This window comes from Tachypleus tridentatus, chromosome 13 (assembly GCF_004210375.1).
Source record: "Tachypleus tridentatus isolate NWPU-2018 chromosome 13, ASM421037v1, whole genome shotgun sequence".
Taxonomy (NCBI): Eukaryota; Metazoa; Arthropoda; class Merostomata; order Xiphosura; family Limulidae; genus Tachypleus; species Tachypleus tridentatus.
This window is the reverse complement of record NC_134837.1, coordinates 143,584,512-143,598,933: the sequence shown is the minus strand read 5'-3', so window position 1 is coordinate 143,598,933 and position 14,422 is coordinate 143,584,512. Positions and strand designations below refer to the sequence as shown.

At 29.7% G+C, this 14,422-nt stretch overlaps 1 protein-coding gene across 1 annotated transcript in view; it reads right to left on the bottom strand.

Annotated features, from left to right (window-relative positions):
* Nucleotides 1-14,422, bottom strand: part of Tsr1 (Tsr1 ribosome assembly factor) — a 55,527-nt gene that overhangs the window by 23,816 nt on the left and 17,289 nt on the right. The window contains exons 4-7 of the mRNA XM_076475433.1: nucleotides 12,657-12,769; nucleotides 10,871-10,949; nucleotides 8,790-8,906; nucleotides 5,532-5,602 (exon numbers count right to left, since the gene is read on the bottom strand). Coding sequence (XP_076331548.1) covers nucleotides 5,532-5,602; nucleotides 8,790-8,906; nucleotides 10,871-10,949; nucleotides 12,657-12,769 — 380 coding nt within the window. The remainder of the gene's footprint in view (nucleotides 1-5,531; nucleotides 5,603-8,789; nucleotides 8,907-10,870; nucleotides 10,950-12,656; nucleotides 12,770-14,422) is intronic.

The window sequence follows — 14,422 nt, the reverse complement described above, 5'->3', positions numbered from 1 at the left end:
AAGTCCATGTAGAAGTGTATGTGTTTTCTTATAGCAAAGCCACATCAGGCTATCTGCTGAGTCTGCCAAGGGGAATCAAACCCCTGATTTCAGTGTTGTAAATCCATAGACCTACCACTGTATCAGGGGAAGACCTATGCAGAAGTACTTACAAATTTTCTGTTTTGCATTTTACATTATTTTTATGCACAATCTGTGTGACCTCTGCAATGCATTCAGACTAAGTTCTATGTGTTCAAGGAAAGAGATGGAAAAAATATAAACTTATTCAATGAATAATTCCATTGACATCTCTCCCATACATATTCAAAAAAATAATATACATATAAAAAACAATGGACTAGAAAGAAAAAAAAAGTTATATGAGTAAAGATGAATACTACTTTATGGTAGATTTTCCAAAACTGACCATGGATAAGCTTTATACATAAACTAGGGAAAGCTCAGATCCAGAACACTGAATATAAGTGAGGAATGACAGATCACATCACATGTTTTTACATAAGAAGCTAGGCACACTTTGGTCTCAAAAAACATTCAAAGCCTGCATGCCAAAGTTTTACAATATTTTTATTAAGGACGGGCCTGGTCTTAAATTATTCAATCTTATTCTGCCAAAGCAAAGTTGGATCATGAGCCTGTGAAAGCTATACACTTTATGTAACTGACATAGCACCTAGATAATGTGTAGAGGTTTTTCTGCATACAAAACTAGAAATTACTGATTTTATTTAACAACTTAGTATATTTTTCCTCAATATTCATGATGTCTTAATAACTCTGTTGCTTTTCTTCATATGAAATTTTACTTTTATATCACAAAAGACAAAACCTTTAACAAAAATAGTGACAAAACCCTTTCAAATATCTGTGTAAAATGAGGCAGTGTCATATGACAATCTAATATGTTTTTAAAACATGCAGTTATGTTTTGAACCATATGAAAATTGCAATTCAATGAACATAACCGACACTTCATAGTCACTTAAGCATGTCAACCATGTAGCATGGCTTGAGACTTGTTTTAAATGAGTACTGCCAACACATTTATCTTACAAAGATCTCACATTACAAGTTCAACTGTAATATTTATATTTGACTTTTTTGTATAAATAATATTATAAAGAAAAAAGGTTCTTTAGTAACTAAAATCATTTTAGATATTATTAATAGCCTCTTTCTGCAAAAACAACAGTTAAACAGAGAAAACTATAGGTCATTTAATAGCATTACTTCTGTTTTGGAAAATGTTCTAGAGGATCTTAGTAAAGAATCTTTATAGAACCATTTCAGAAAGACAGCCAAAATGGATTGCTATTTAAAAGAAATACCTTGCCCTACTTACCCATCAGCTCTTTCTGAAAACGTTATATGTATATAAATAACAGAAAGTTGGTGGACTTTCTATGTATAGTATTTCAAAAAGGTTTCAGATAAGGTACCACCAAAAATATAATCTGAGAAAGCTACAGTAGTATGGAAATGGAAAAACACTAGTTAAGATGAGGGAAAGAAAACCATTATTAACAGTAAATTCAAACTGACTTTTTGTTACTAGTGATTAGTCTCAGAAGTTGAAGCCTGGGTCTTCAACCTTTTGTAATTACATAAATGGAATTTATAAGGGCATAATTAGCAAATTATTAAATAATATAGACTGAGAAAGCTATATTATTAGTCTGTTTGAAAAATAATGGCAGATTATTATATTAAAATTTTATTCATTTATATGGATAAGAAACCCGTCTTTTTTATGACTTCATATACACCATTAAAAACTAAAGCTTTTTTCTATTCATTAGTGCTTTTATTCTTTTCTAAAACTTTATTTCCAATATTTCAGACACTTACAATTAATGATGGAAAAAAAAGTTATGCATCTTTTTTTGGATGAATTCAAACTTGGTCATAATGCATTGCAAACAGCTCATAATATCAACCAAGCATGGAGCAAAGGAATAACCTCGAAATGAACGGTACAGCATTGGTTCCAAAAGTTTCATAATGGTCATGCAAGTCTGGGAGATGAGGGCAGAGGCCATTCTTCTGCTGTTGAAAACAGCTGACAGAGCATTAGTAGAAAGAAACCCACGGGAAATGGCACAAGAATTGGGTGTTGGCATTTCCACAATTTTGTACCATCTTGAAGAAATTGTAAAAGTGAAAAAGCTCAACAAATGGATTCCACATGAAATCAGTAAGAATCAGAAATGACCTATTTTTTGATCAAACTGTTACCTACAATGAAAAGTGGATCTTTTACAAAAAGCTATCTGCAGAATGGCTCAACTGTAACTAGACTGCAAAACACTTCTTAAAGTCAAAGTTGCACCAACAGAAGTTTATGATAACTGTATGGTGGTTTGCAGCTGGTATTATCCATTACAGCTTGCTCAACCAGGGCCAGAATATCAGTGTGGAGGTTTACTGTAAAAATTGTAAAAAATGCATAGAATGTTGCATGAAAAAATGCCAACATTAGTCAATCAAAGAGGACCAGTCTTTCTTCATGATAATACTTAGCCACACATTGCTCAGATGATGCTCTAGAAATCAATGAATTGGGCTATGAAACACTGCCTCATCGTCATTACACCTCAGACCTGTCACCAATCATCTACCACTTTTTCAAGCATCTGAACAACGTTTTATGGGGCAAAAGATTCAACAATAGAGTAACAGCAGAGAATGGCTTTAAATAATTTTATAGTTCTAGGACTTCAGAATTTTATCATCATGGCATAAATAATCTTGTTTCTTTTTGGCAAAAGTGTGTAGATTCACTGGGTTCCTCTTTTGATTATAAAGTTGTATTTGCAAATTTTTTATTCCTTATTCAAGTTAAAGACTAGATTGGATGAGGAAAAGGCAAATGTTGTTAACAGTAAAATAAAACTGGCCTTTTATTACTAGTAATATACCTCAGGATTTGATGCATGGGCTTTTGATTTTTGTAATTACATGAATGACATTTATAAGGGCATGATTAGTAATTTATTAAAGTTTGTTGAGCATATAAAATTCTTGGGTATATCTTACTATCTTGAGGGTGATGGGTATTACAGAATGATATGTTGAACAAATAATTATAAAAAGTGCAAGGTAATGAAATTAGTTATTATAATTTAGCTTCCACTTTAATAAGTGATGGGAACTACTAATAGTGTAACGGAAGAAACTTGTATTGGTAAAATGGCAGAAAAGTCACTCAAAGCAACAAAGTTCTGCTGTGTTACTAGAAGTAAAGCTAACTAAATCTTGGGATTCATATTTAGACATACCAACTACAAGTCAAAAAGGCAATTATCCTTTACCTATCTTACTGATTTACTGAAACTGTTCAGAGAATGTTTACTAAGATGATTCCAAGATGAAAGGTTAATTTATAGGGGATAGGATTAAAGGTAACCTTAATGACATTTACAGAATTATCCAGGATAAAAGTATCTTGTTTCTTTGTGCAGAATTTGGAAAACAATAGGATAATGCAACATATACTTTTAAGATCTGAAAATAACAGGCTAGGGTCCAGTTTGTTTTAATGGAACAAGTTGTTGTCAACAGCAGTACAAGCCAGTACTTTACAAGAGTTAAACTCTCTCAATACAGCCTCAATCAATTTGACCGATTACATGACCTCTTCGTACTTGTTTAAAAACTTTACAGATTGGATACTAACTTTTAATGTGTACACCTCCACAAAATTTATCAGTCTTTTAATAACCATTACAAGCCTTTCAAAAAAAATAAAATGTTTAGTGAAGTATTTTTAATAAATTAAAACATGTTTTTTCTATAAATATATCAAGTATTTGTTTTAAATAGCCCATGTGCAAAATGATTTTCGTGTCAAGATTAGAAATACTTTTCATCTCAAACATTTCTTTCATGCAATTTCTAAAACCTCCTTAATTAATTTCAAATGTTTGTTTTCAGTAAAATTTACATTTTATCTGTTGTTTTCTCTACCCTAACTATACATGAGGATGACCAATCTGACCAACCTCATAACCACCACAAAAAGAAATAAATAGAAATAAATCTAAATTACTCTCTTTTCAATTCTAAAATGACTTCAATTTGTAACAAGAAACAACATTCACTTACCTTACACAGCTTTACACTTATAACAGTGTACATCTATTTATAATTAAACTTTGTTTTATTGCCTTTTGAACCTACTATTTGCAGCATTATACTCTATAAATCACTTTGGGAATATGCAGTTCATGTTCCTCTATCAAATTACATTACTCATGTGCATGCCTCAAAAAACATTTTTATTATTTATTTTACTCAATCTATCCTTAACTAACCTAAAAAATTCTTAATTTTACGTTTTAGTTACTTTTGTAATAATAAATAATGAATAAACATGAAAAACATGAAAGTACTTAACTGCAATTTTGTTTTATTTTTTTGCTCTCATTGGATCAATCATTTTATGAAAATTAAAGAATTTGTTTAATTTTAACTTTTTAGAGATGAACATACGAAAACATTCTTAAAGACACCATATGGTCCCTTTGTAAGTTTTGATGTCCTTTATGTACAGGCACACCTCTTCTACAAAAATAAACAAATAACCAACTGGCCAATTTAAGAATTTGCTGTAACAATGCAAAAAAGCATAATATAGTTAACTACTGAATTTGTAAAAGGAAAAAAAAAAACACACACTTCAATCTTTATATATTAAGAATAATTTTACATATTCACATATAAAACTTATTTCTCAAATATTATATTAATATGAACTTATTAAACCATATGAACAAATCATTCTAAGCATCCTTTTCATATCTGTATGTAATATGAAAACACCACACCTCTCTCCCACAGTGCATATTTTGTATATACAATTTGTTTCAATACTTCCAGGTTCTACTTTGAAATATCCTAAATCCAATTGAAGATGTTACTTTCTGTAGCAGGGTTTGATCACAAAAGACATTCATTGTTTCATAGGATAGATTTATACCACTTTACCCCATATGTTCAACTGCTGCATGGAGTAAAGATACTTAAAGAGTGTTGTTAAAAATTTTCAGATTTTTTGGTTGTAGAAAGGATGTAAATTGCAAATGCATTTTTTATATTTTAGCAGATACTTTTCTTTATATAAACCATATTTATTTCTGTCCCAAAGGAGTAAATATTTGTTTGTGAAATCTTGTTTGTTTCCTGTATTCTCCAGTCTGCAAAATTTATTTCTAGTTAATTCTAAAGTAGTGTTTAATATGCTTTCATTTAAATACAATTTCTTTTGTTTATCAGTTATATACTGTAATCTAACTACTTTAATGTTTACACTATAATACCTATTATTAGTTTATTAGCCTTTCTTTCATTTATTGTCTAGAAAGTAAAAGTATTATTTTTACTTTAATTTCTTTTTTCATTATGTCACTGTAAGTCACTACACCAGTTCTTCCAGTTCTAGGTCCTCAAAACTCTATTCATTGTGCAGATCAGGTAGGTTTATCTTTAAAACTACTATGCTTTTCTCATTCATGTATCTATTTTCCTACCTGTTTTCAATCTTTTTCTGAATATCTTTCTTTACTTCTGACTTTCTTTTACCTGGTAACAAGTCCAGTCCCTAAACAATAAATTATATAAACTAGGCATTAGATAACCAAAAATAAGCAAACAAACCATGCAAGCAAATTACAAATTAAAACAAAAATGGAACTTTGCTATCTGAAATCCTGATAATGTAATTTTATCAACAGAATAATATATAGCAACAGTTTTAGTGTACATGTGGTTAGGTGCTTCACATTAAAAGTATAACTACCACATAGTTTTTGTTTGTGCATTAACTATAAAGCTGCACAACAGGCTCTGTGCTGTTCCCCACCACAGGTATTAAAATGCAGTTTTAAGCAATACAAGCCTTCAGACTTATCACTTTTCCATTTGAGGGCAACTATTAGATGAACAACTGGCTAAACTACACGTACAATATCATCCTCTTTTAAATAATAAATAAAACAGTTCAGTGGCAGTTTTTTAAAATACCTCCACTTTAACTCTCCCACTATGAGATTGACTGAATTTACCAACTTCAACCTCATAATCATTTTGTACTTGTTACAATTTACATAATACAACTTTTAATAGTCTTTGGATACAACTTCACAAAAGTTGGAAGACTTTTCGTAAACATTACAAGACTTCTGTACATCAAAAAATCTGATTTTTAATGAAATATGTTTCTACAGATTTGTCCATGAATGTATATCTATATATGAGTCTGAATGCAACAGCAATTTTCATTAAGATTAAAAATACTTGTCTTTGTCTGAAAAATCTCAAATTTTATTGCCCTTTGAACCCTGTCTAACTACTATTTGCATCATTATGAATTGCAAATCACTAGACATCCACACAGCTCATGTTATGCTATAAAATTACATTACTCATGAGCTGCTCACACACGTACATTGTGAAAAATTTTACTATATTACAATTTTTCCACCTAATCTAACTTTTAGTAACAAAAAAGTTTCCTATTTTTTTTACATTTTAGTTATTTTTGTAACTAATGGTGACATTGCACTTACATTTTTTATTTAATCAAGTAATGCACAAAAAACAGAGGTGGGCATGGCAAAACAGGTCTGATTCTCTGTTTCATGTCTCTGTAACCAAACAAGATTGAAAACTATGAAAACTAAGCACTGCCTGAGTTACTGGTGATATTATATTGAGAAATATAAATTAAATTTCATACTTCTTGAAGAGGTGATAAATAAATTAGAAAATGAAGGGATGCCAAAAGCAAATGTCACAATTTTCACACTAAGGAAAATCCTTGACTTTTTTTTTTATATTGCTTTATAAAAGTATTTTTGTTTGTTTGTTTGTTTTGGAATTTCGCATAAAGCTACTCGAGGGCTATCTGTGCTAGCCGTCCCTAATTTAGCAGTGTAAGACTAGATGGAAGGCAGCTAGTCATCACCACCCACCGCCAACTCTTGGGCTACTCTTTTACCAACGAATAGTGGGAATGACCGTCACATTATAACACCCCCATGGCTGGGAGGGCAAGCATGTTTGGCACGATGCTGATGCGAATCCATGACCCTCAGATTACGAGTTGCACGCCTTAACACGCTTGGCCATGCCTGGCCGTTTATAAAAGTAAGAACTTAAAATTTATACACTATTAAAGTATGAATTATTAGCTACGTCTTTTATATTTATTAGTACATCATAAAAGAGAAAGTAGTTTTATTAAATTTTGAATGTAATTCATTAAAACCTAATAACAATCACTGAAAAAGATACCTGTGGAAAGAAGGTTAACAGTGTTTTTGCTACTGACTCATTGGATTACAAAGATCATGTGACTCCACAGTGACCTTCAGAGTTTCCACAAAATTTTACAAGCATTACATTACAAGCATTGTAATAACCATTACAAGTCTTGTGTAAATTATAATTTACTAAAAATATGTCTACGAACATATGGAGTCAGAGAATGAACTGCTCCTAATGCAAAATAATTTTAATGTTAAAAATAAAAATATTTTTATTCATTCAAAAATTTCCAAGTTTTATTTGAATAAACTATGAAACTTCCTAAAACATAAAAAAATGTTTTTCTTTTCAGAAAAACTTTATATTCTATATGTTATTTTCTCTACTTTAACTCTCTATGAGGCCAGTCAATTTGACCAACTTCAAAACCAACCTAAAATGTTAATGGTTGAAACATAAAGTGAGTAGTACTATTTTATCCTTTTTAGTGTTAACAAAGAAATTTGAAAGTAGTTCCCCTGAGAATTTCTACTTCTAACCTTTTGACATCTATCTCCTATATTTATTTACTGCTAGTGCCTGAAGTAGAAACCTGCTTTTCATAAAGCAATGAATAACCACTCCCTACCAATGGATTGTTTATATGACACCTTGGTTCAACAGATTTCAAATCTCTTGTCAATTATAAACAACTGTTGGACTTGCATATTTTGAAAATTTCTCTTTCTATTGGTTACAAACATATACTTAAGAGAATCAGGTACAAGCTTATTCATCCTTTGTTTCTTTCCACAGTATTTTACCATATTTCATAGGACAATTACATGAGGAATTACACAATAAATCAAACTATTTGAATAAAAGCTTCCAGTTGTAAAAAGTTGTACTTTTTACCAGGAAAAAGGATGAATACCATCCTTCAAAACAGAATTAAACCAACTATTATTGTGAAAGTGGTAATTTACAGTATAGAATGTAAAAACTGTAATAATCTCTATAGAGGGGATACCAGTAGAAATTTAAGTACTAGAGTAGCAAACTCACAGAAAATACTTGATGCACTGTCAAATTTTTTATTTTGTGAGACCTCAAAATATCTGTTTTTTCATTAATTTTTTATTTTAAGCAGGAGCATGTCCATTGGAGTAGCATAGAAATTTACCCTCCAAGCAGAAACTCCCCCATTCAGAATATGGTCTTTCAAAATTTTCAACTTAACTCCCTTATTTTTTTCTGGCCCCAAACTAACAATTTAACTCCTGTACTAACCCAAACAGAAAACCCAAGAAATACCATTGTTTCAACCATGTGTATAAATGCTACACTGGATATAAGTAAATAAAAATCAAATAATTCACATTGAAAATATCATTGTTTCATTATACAAGAAGCCAACAAAAGAATCTTGAATTCAAAATAAACAGAACACAAAAAATTATGCACCTCAAAAACTTCTTTGAATAAAAACCACAATAAGCTTGGAAAGCAAAAAACCTAAAAGCAAACTGTGGGAATTCTACCTGAACAACATGTACAGTTGATGGTAAACCTTGACCAAACAACCATGAAAGTATAGTATTTCCATTTTCACTGATAGGTTCTTCTATGGAGTAGAGAAGTATCATTGTATCAGCAACCTAGAATAAAAAATAAAATGAAAATAGCCTAATCTTTTAATTCAAATTATTGTAAAACCACTGCTCCATGCAACAAGCAACATATTACAGACTTTCTAAGTAAATTTTAAATTTCACTTTATTGATAAGAGCATTTTGCAGCTGCAACTATATGTGAATGAAATATCCCAACAGTGCATTGCTGGAAGAGATAAGGTTAAACTCAGACCAGTTTGACCTTAACAAATTTCATTCTTTTGGATTAATCATAAATATAATTTAGAAAGCTTATATTGTAATGGATTTAGTATTATATATTTATTTTAACATAGGTATTTGTTTTAGTTAAATATATATTTAGAAATGCATATAACTTAAACTGTTAAATGTGGATTGCAAAATTCCTGCCTATTCCCTAAACTTCTAAAAGATTCTTCAGTGTAAGAATTAACAACATATGTTTTATGAAAGCACTAGTTTATTGTTGCCAACTGAAACCTCGTTCAACTATTAGAAAAGGTAGCCATCATAACATGCAGAGTTTGCTACAGTTAGTATACTATTAACTTCAAAAGCTGTAACTGTGATAAATGCAATCAAGAAACTACAGGTATTTGATCAGAAACATTTATAGATTTAGAACATTATAAACCATTTAACTTCAGAAACTTGAGAAAAACTTAAATGTTAAAAGCTAGCTATCACCCAAGTGACCTGCATTGATATCAACTCTAAACTAATTTGCTCATCACAAATACTCAATAAAATATTCAGTTCCAGTCCAGATAGAAAACTCAATACTATTTGTAAGTTTGTTAAACTTTTATATATAAATAATTATTTGAAATAACTATTATTACAAATTGTATTATTGTTTGCATATGAAAATATATTTGTATTAAGAAAGAAAATTGTGTGTATTAATCTTGTTGGTAAATATTATAAATTTGATACAAAAATATTTAATTCATTTCTACATCAAAATTAAAATTTAACTCAGTTTCAGGCCAGATGAAATAATAATATGTAACATAATAAATTGAAGATTCATCCAAGATAAATTATAATACATAATGTACACAATACTATCAATAATGTTAATGTCATCAACACAGCACTCACATCAGTTATGAATATTACTAAAGATTAAAGCTTCAACATTTTCTTTCATTTTTTATTAAAGTTTTTGAAGAACTTTAATTACTATTATAAAATTCATCAATAAACTTCTCCTGAAATAAAGTGTGCTTAAAAGTGTATAACGTATAACATCATTCACCCAAGCAAATTTTAAGAAAGCAGTTTGAATAATGTTATCTTATTATTTAATTTCTAATGTTTCATTTTCTCATACTCATAAAGTAAAGTTTAAAGAATTAAACCACATTTTCACCTGTACAAGAATTTTTATTTTTATATTGAAAAGTATTATCATACAGTTCATCCTAAAGTAATCACTTGCAATTAACATTCGTATTAATGACTGAGAAAAAAATGGCATATATTAATAAGCCCTCTTTCACTGACTTTTTATTTACTAAAAAATATGGTTCATATCACACATTACATTATAAATTATAATTTCATTTAATTTCCTTATCATTGTTAAGTGGTATCACAAAAGTGTATAGTAGTTACTAATTTTATTTCCTAAAATTGTCCTACAAGAACAATGTACAAATCAAGTCCAAAGTAATTTTTTTTAAATAAAAATTAATTTATTAAAGTATTTGCTTACATGACATAATTCAATCTTTGCATGGAATACACAAAGTAAAGATTTCTGATTATCTCAACAACTTTTAAGAAGTCTTTATTTTTGTATTTTTTGCACAACTTCTTTTATCTTTTATAAGTCGTATTAATTTGTTTAGTCAACAAAGTATTAGAGCAAAATTAATGAAAAAATGTGTCAAACTTTCATGAAGAAAACATCTATTTAAGTAAACAAAAATACCAAAAGATGATAAATAAGCAACATTTACCTTTGCAGAATCTAAAATTGCATACAAGTCACCAGATCGAGGAATCATGAAAGTGTATCTGTGTTTGAAGCGTGGTATGCTGAGTAATGCAAAAAACACACAAAATTACCAAATACTTTAAAATTTATTCACCAAAAAGTAAACAACAGATGTAGTGGCACATTTGTAAATATTTAAACACCCACTAATCTTTTGAACTTCCAAGCATGCAAAAATCAACCTTAGAAACACATATTTATAACTTTAGGCTTAGATTATGCTAACTCTTCAAACAAGTTAGTAAACTTACAATATTCATACATTTTTGTCCAAAATGCATACCATGTTAAAGCAATAAAAGGTTTGATAATAATTTCCAACTACAGTTAAAGAGCTGTCTACAATAAAAAAAATCACATTTGCTAACACTTTCCTAACACCAGGAGTCAAGTTGATCTCACTTGACTGTATTTTAAAGAAAATAAATGTTGTTTCCAAAACTGAGTTACATCTGTATTTTATTTAAATACAGAAATTAAAAATACAAATCAAAAAATACCACAAAATTAACATGTTTTGGTGCATAATGAACTTGTAACTGTAATGTAGGACAATCGTGCTTCACTGCTATGTCAGTTAAAACTTTACCAGTTGTTAATAAGTAAATCAGCTTGCTATTTTGTTATTAAAGTGTATACAACAGTTAAATATATAGAAAAGTAATTATTCAGAATAGGAAAACAGAACAACTTCAAGTGAAGATACAAAAAAAGACTCATTACTTTGTAGTTTTGTTAAAGTAGCCTCAGCACTATTTTGTAAGAAGATGAAAAGGCACAGGATCTTTTACTCTTTAAAAAACAAGCATTGTCCTCTATTACTTGAAATATTTGTTAATGCTTCAAATTTTCATATGTCAGTGTAACTGTTAGAGATCCAAGTAGCTCACAGCCAAAACTTCCTAACCAGAACACAAAATACTGACTTTGACTTCCACTGTAAATAATTATTAATTTTCTTTCCCTGATATGGTTCATCTTCAGGTTCATTACTGTCATCATCTGTTCAACATTAGGTACACATAACATTGAGTCACTATGTTCATTGTTACTGTCTTTGTCACATTAAATGACCTCTTTCTCTTCTAGCACAACAAACTTTTTTAAACTGCTGCATGAACTTTTCTCCATTCCTGTACATTATGACAGGTAAACCTCCAGCTTTGCCTGCTGTTGTTGGACATGAATGGTCCTCTGATGAATAGAACATGCATCCACCCATTCAAACATTTAGTTTTTGTTCTTCCTTTACACAAGATTCTTACAGATATAATAGACTGAGTGATCCTTACATCAGGAAGTCTGATGTGGAAAGTGGAGAATATGAGGATAGCTCTAATTTTTTCAACAATTAAGCCTTCCACTCCAACTTTTAATTTTTGTTTCATTGAAGTCCTTCTTACAACTTTACTTCTCATCTGCTCGGTCTTTGTACTTTTCACCTTCATCTCACACAACTTGTATGTTTATTAATTATAATCATCTGCTTTCTTTTAGATAGTCAACAATAAGTAAAAAGTAATTATTTTAACCTTGTTATCACAAAAATGTTAAATTTTAAACACTGAAATTTATCAAAACAGAAATCTTTACCATTTGTACAAGTACCTGCACCACTTGCATATAATGCTGACATATAATGAACTTTTTCAGTGTCATTGACCAAAATTCAAAAGCACATAATATTAAACAACAAAATATACTCAAACAGGAAACTTTTTCTTTGTTATTTCTGGTGACTAACATACCCGATATGACAGTGGCCTTGTTTACTATAAGTAATGCAAGCTTCACTGTCACAAGATTTGATTGCTTCAAGAAGATTCTCAGTGTTTCCTGAGACAGACAGGGAAACAATAGCCTGTTCCAGTAAAAAAAATAAAAAAAATAAAAAAGGTTACACATCTGTAATTTTAAAGGAATCGAATTTAAATAACACAAAATACAATGGAAGTTTAAATATCAATATTTAAAGGATCTTGTTTTCAAAAATAAAACATATCTAACCATGTATTATAGTAAACAAGTTTAAGAAATTAGTTTCCTCCACTTTATATATATGGTCAATCTATCTCTGCATTTTGATGCTGATTTAACACAATATATAGCTTTTTATTTTCCAGCATTAAAATATTTCTAAAGGTACAGTAAATTTCAAATTATAGTTGAAGCTGGTTATTAAATAAATTTTCATAATATAGGAACAAGTGAACTAAAATATGCATACTTATTTAGTGGAGATGACAATGAAAAGGCATCTCCATATTTTCCACTAGATGAGAATATCAACTTAAAACAATCACCTATCAAAAGTGAAAACAGCTACACAAGCATAAAAGGAAATGTGCAATAAAGAACATAATAGCAGCCTAAGATGGTCACAACTCCTGACCTTATATATTCTTGCATGTACAGGTATCTTATAAATAAATTCAATGTGTACTTTGGCCTTGAGAAATCTACCAGTTACCTAGAAACACTATGAGAATATATTAAAAACAATGTTTGCTAGAAAAACAGCATGGCTAAGCAATGGACTTAAAAAGAATACAAAAGGAATTTTCATTATAGCTAACCAACAACAAATATCAAACTGTTCCAATTAAGGCACTAACCAACTATATTTTAACCATAAAATTACCTGACATCTGTAACAGAATTTTGTGGACATACTACTTGGAGGGATAGATGTAGAGATTTATGACAGAGAGGGTGAAAAAGATGACCCAATGTGATCTTGAAATTAAAAGAACATTCTTTACAAAAAAAATAAATAAAATCTTAATGAGGGCTGGTCATCTAGTAAGAGAACCAGTGTCATTGAAAAATTCAAAAAACTTATCAAAATTAAATAAATGAACAGCTGTATTTAACTATTTAACTGGAAGGCAAGTAAAAACTGCATTTAATGAAAAAAAGAGTAAAGTATCCTTGGAAATGAGCTGAAGATTAATTAGGAGTAATTAACTAAGAGTTAGTGGTAAACAGGGTGAACAGTAAATAAAAATTCACATGGCTCTCAAAACAGAAACAAATCTCAATGAAATTACAAAAACTGCTCTCATAGTTCACTAACTCTCTTCAACCAACCGATCACAAAATTGTATCACAAGATTACAGAGGCACCTCTGCTCCATGACGCATCAGCAAAGTACACAGCATAAAGAAGTTAACATACAACTATTTTGTGAAATCATAGACAGTCATCTTAACTGAGTTCTGCAACTAAAGGTAATGTCTAGGGCTGATTTAGTACATTCTAAATGAAAACTTTGGAAAAACTGAAACATTTTATGAGTGACATGAAATATATACTACAGAAGGATAATGTGTAGTATTTGCATACTACATGTAGCACAAACAATATTTTTCAGATATAAAAGACTGTTTTGTATAAGTAATATTATTGATTAACTTATTTTGTGTTTGTAATTAATTGATGCCAAGGCTAGCAAACACTGTGTACAATCTACTGATATGGAGGCTGTAGAAATTTCTAAAAGACCTAAGTGAT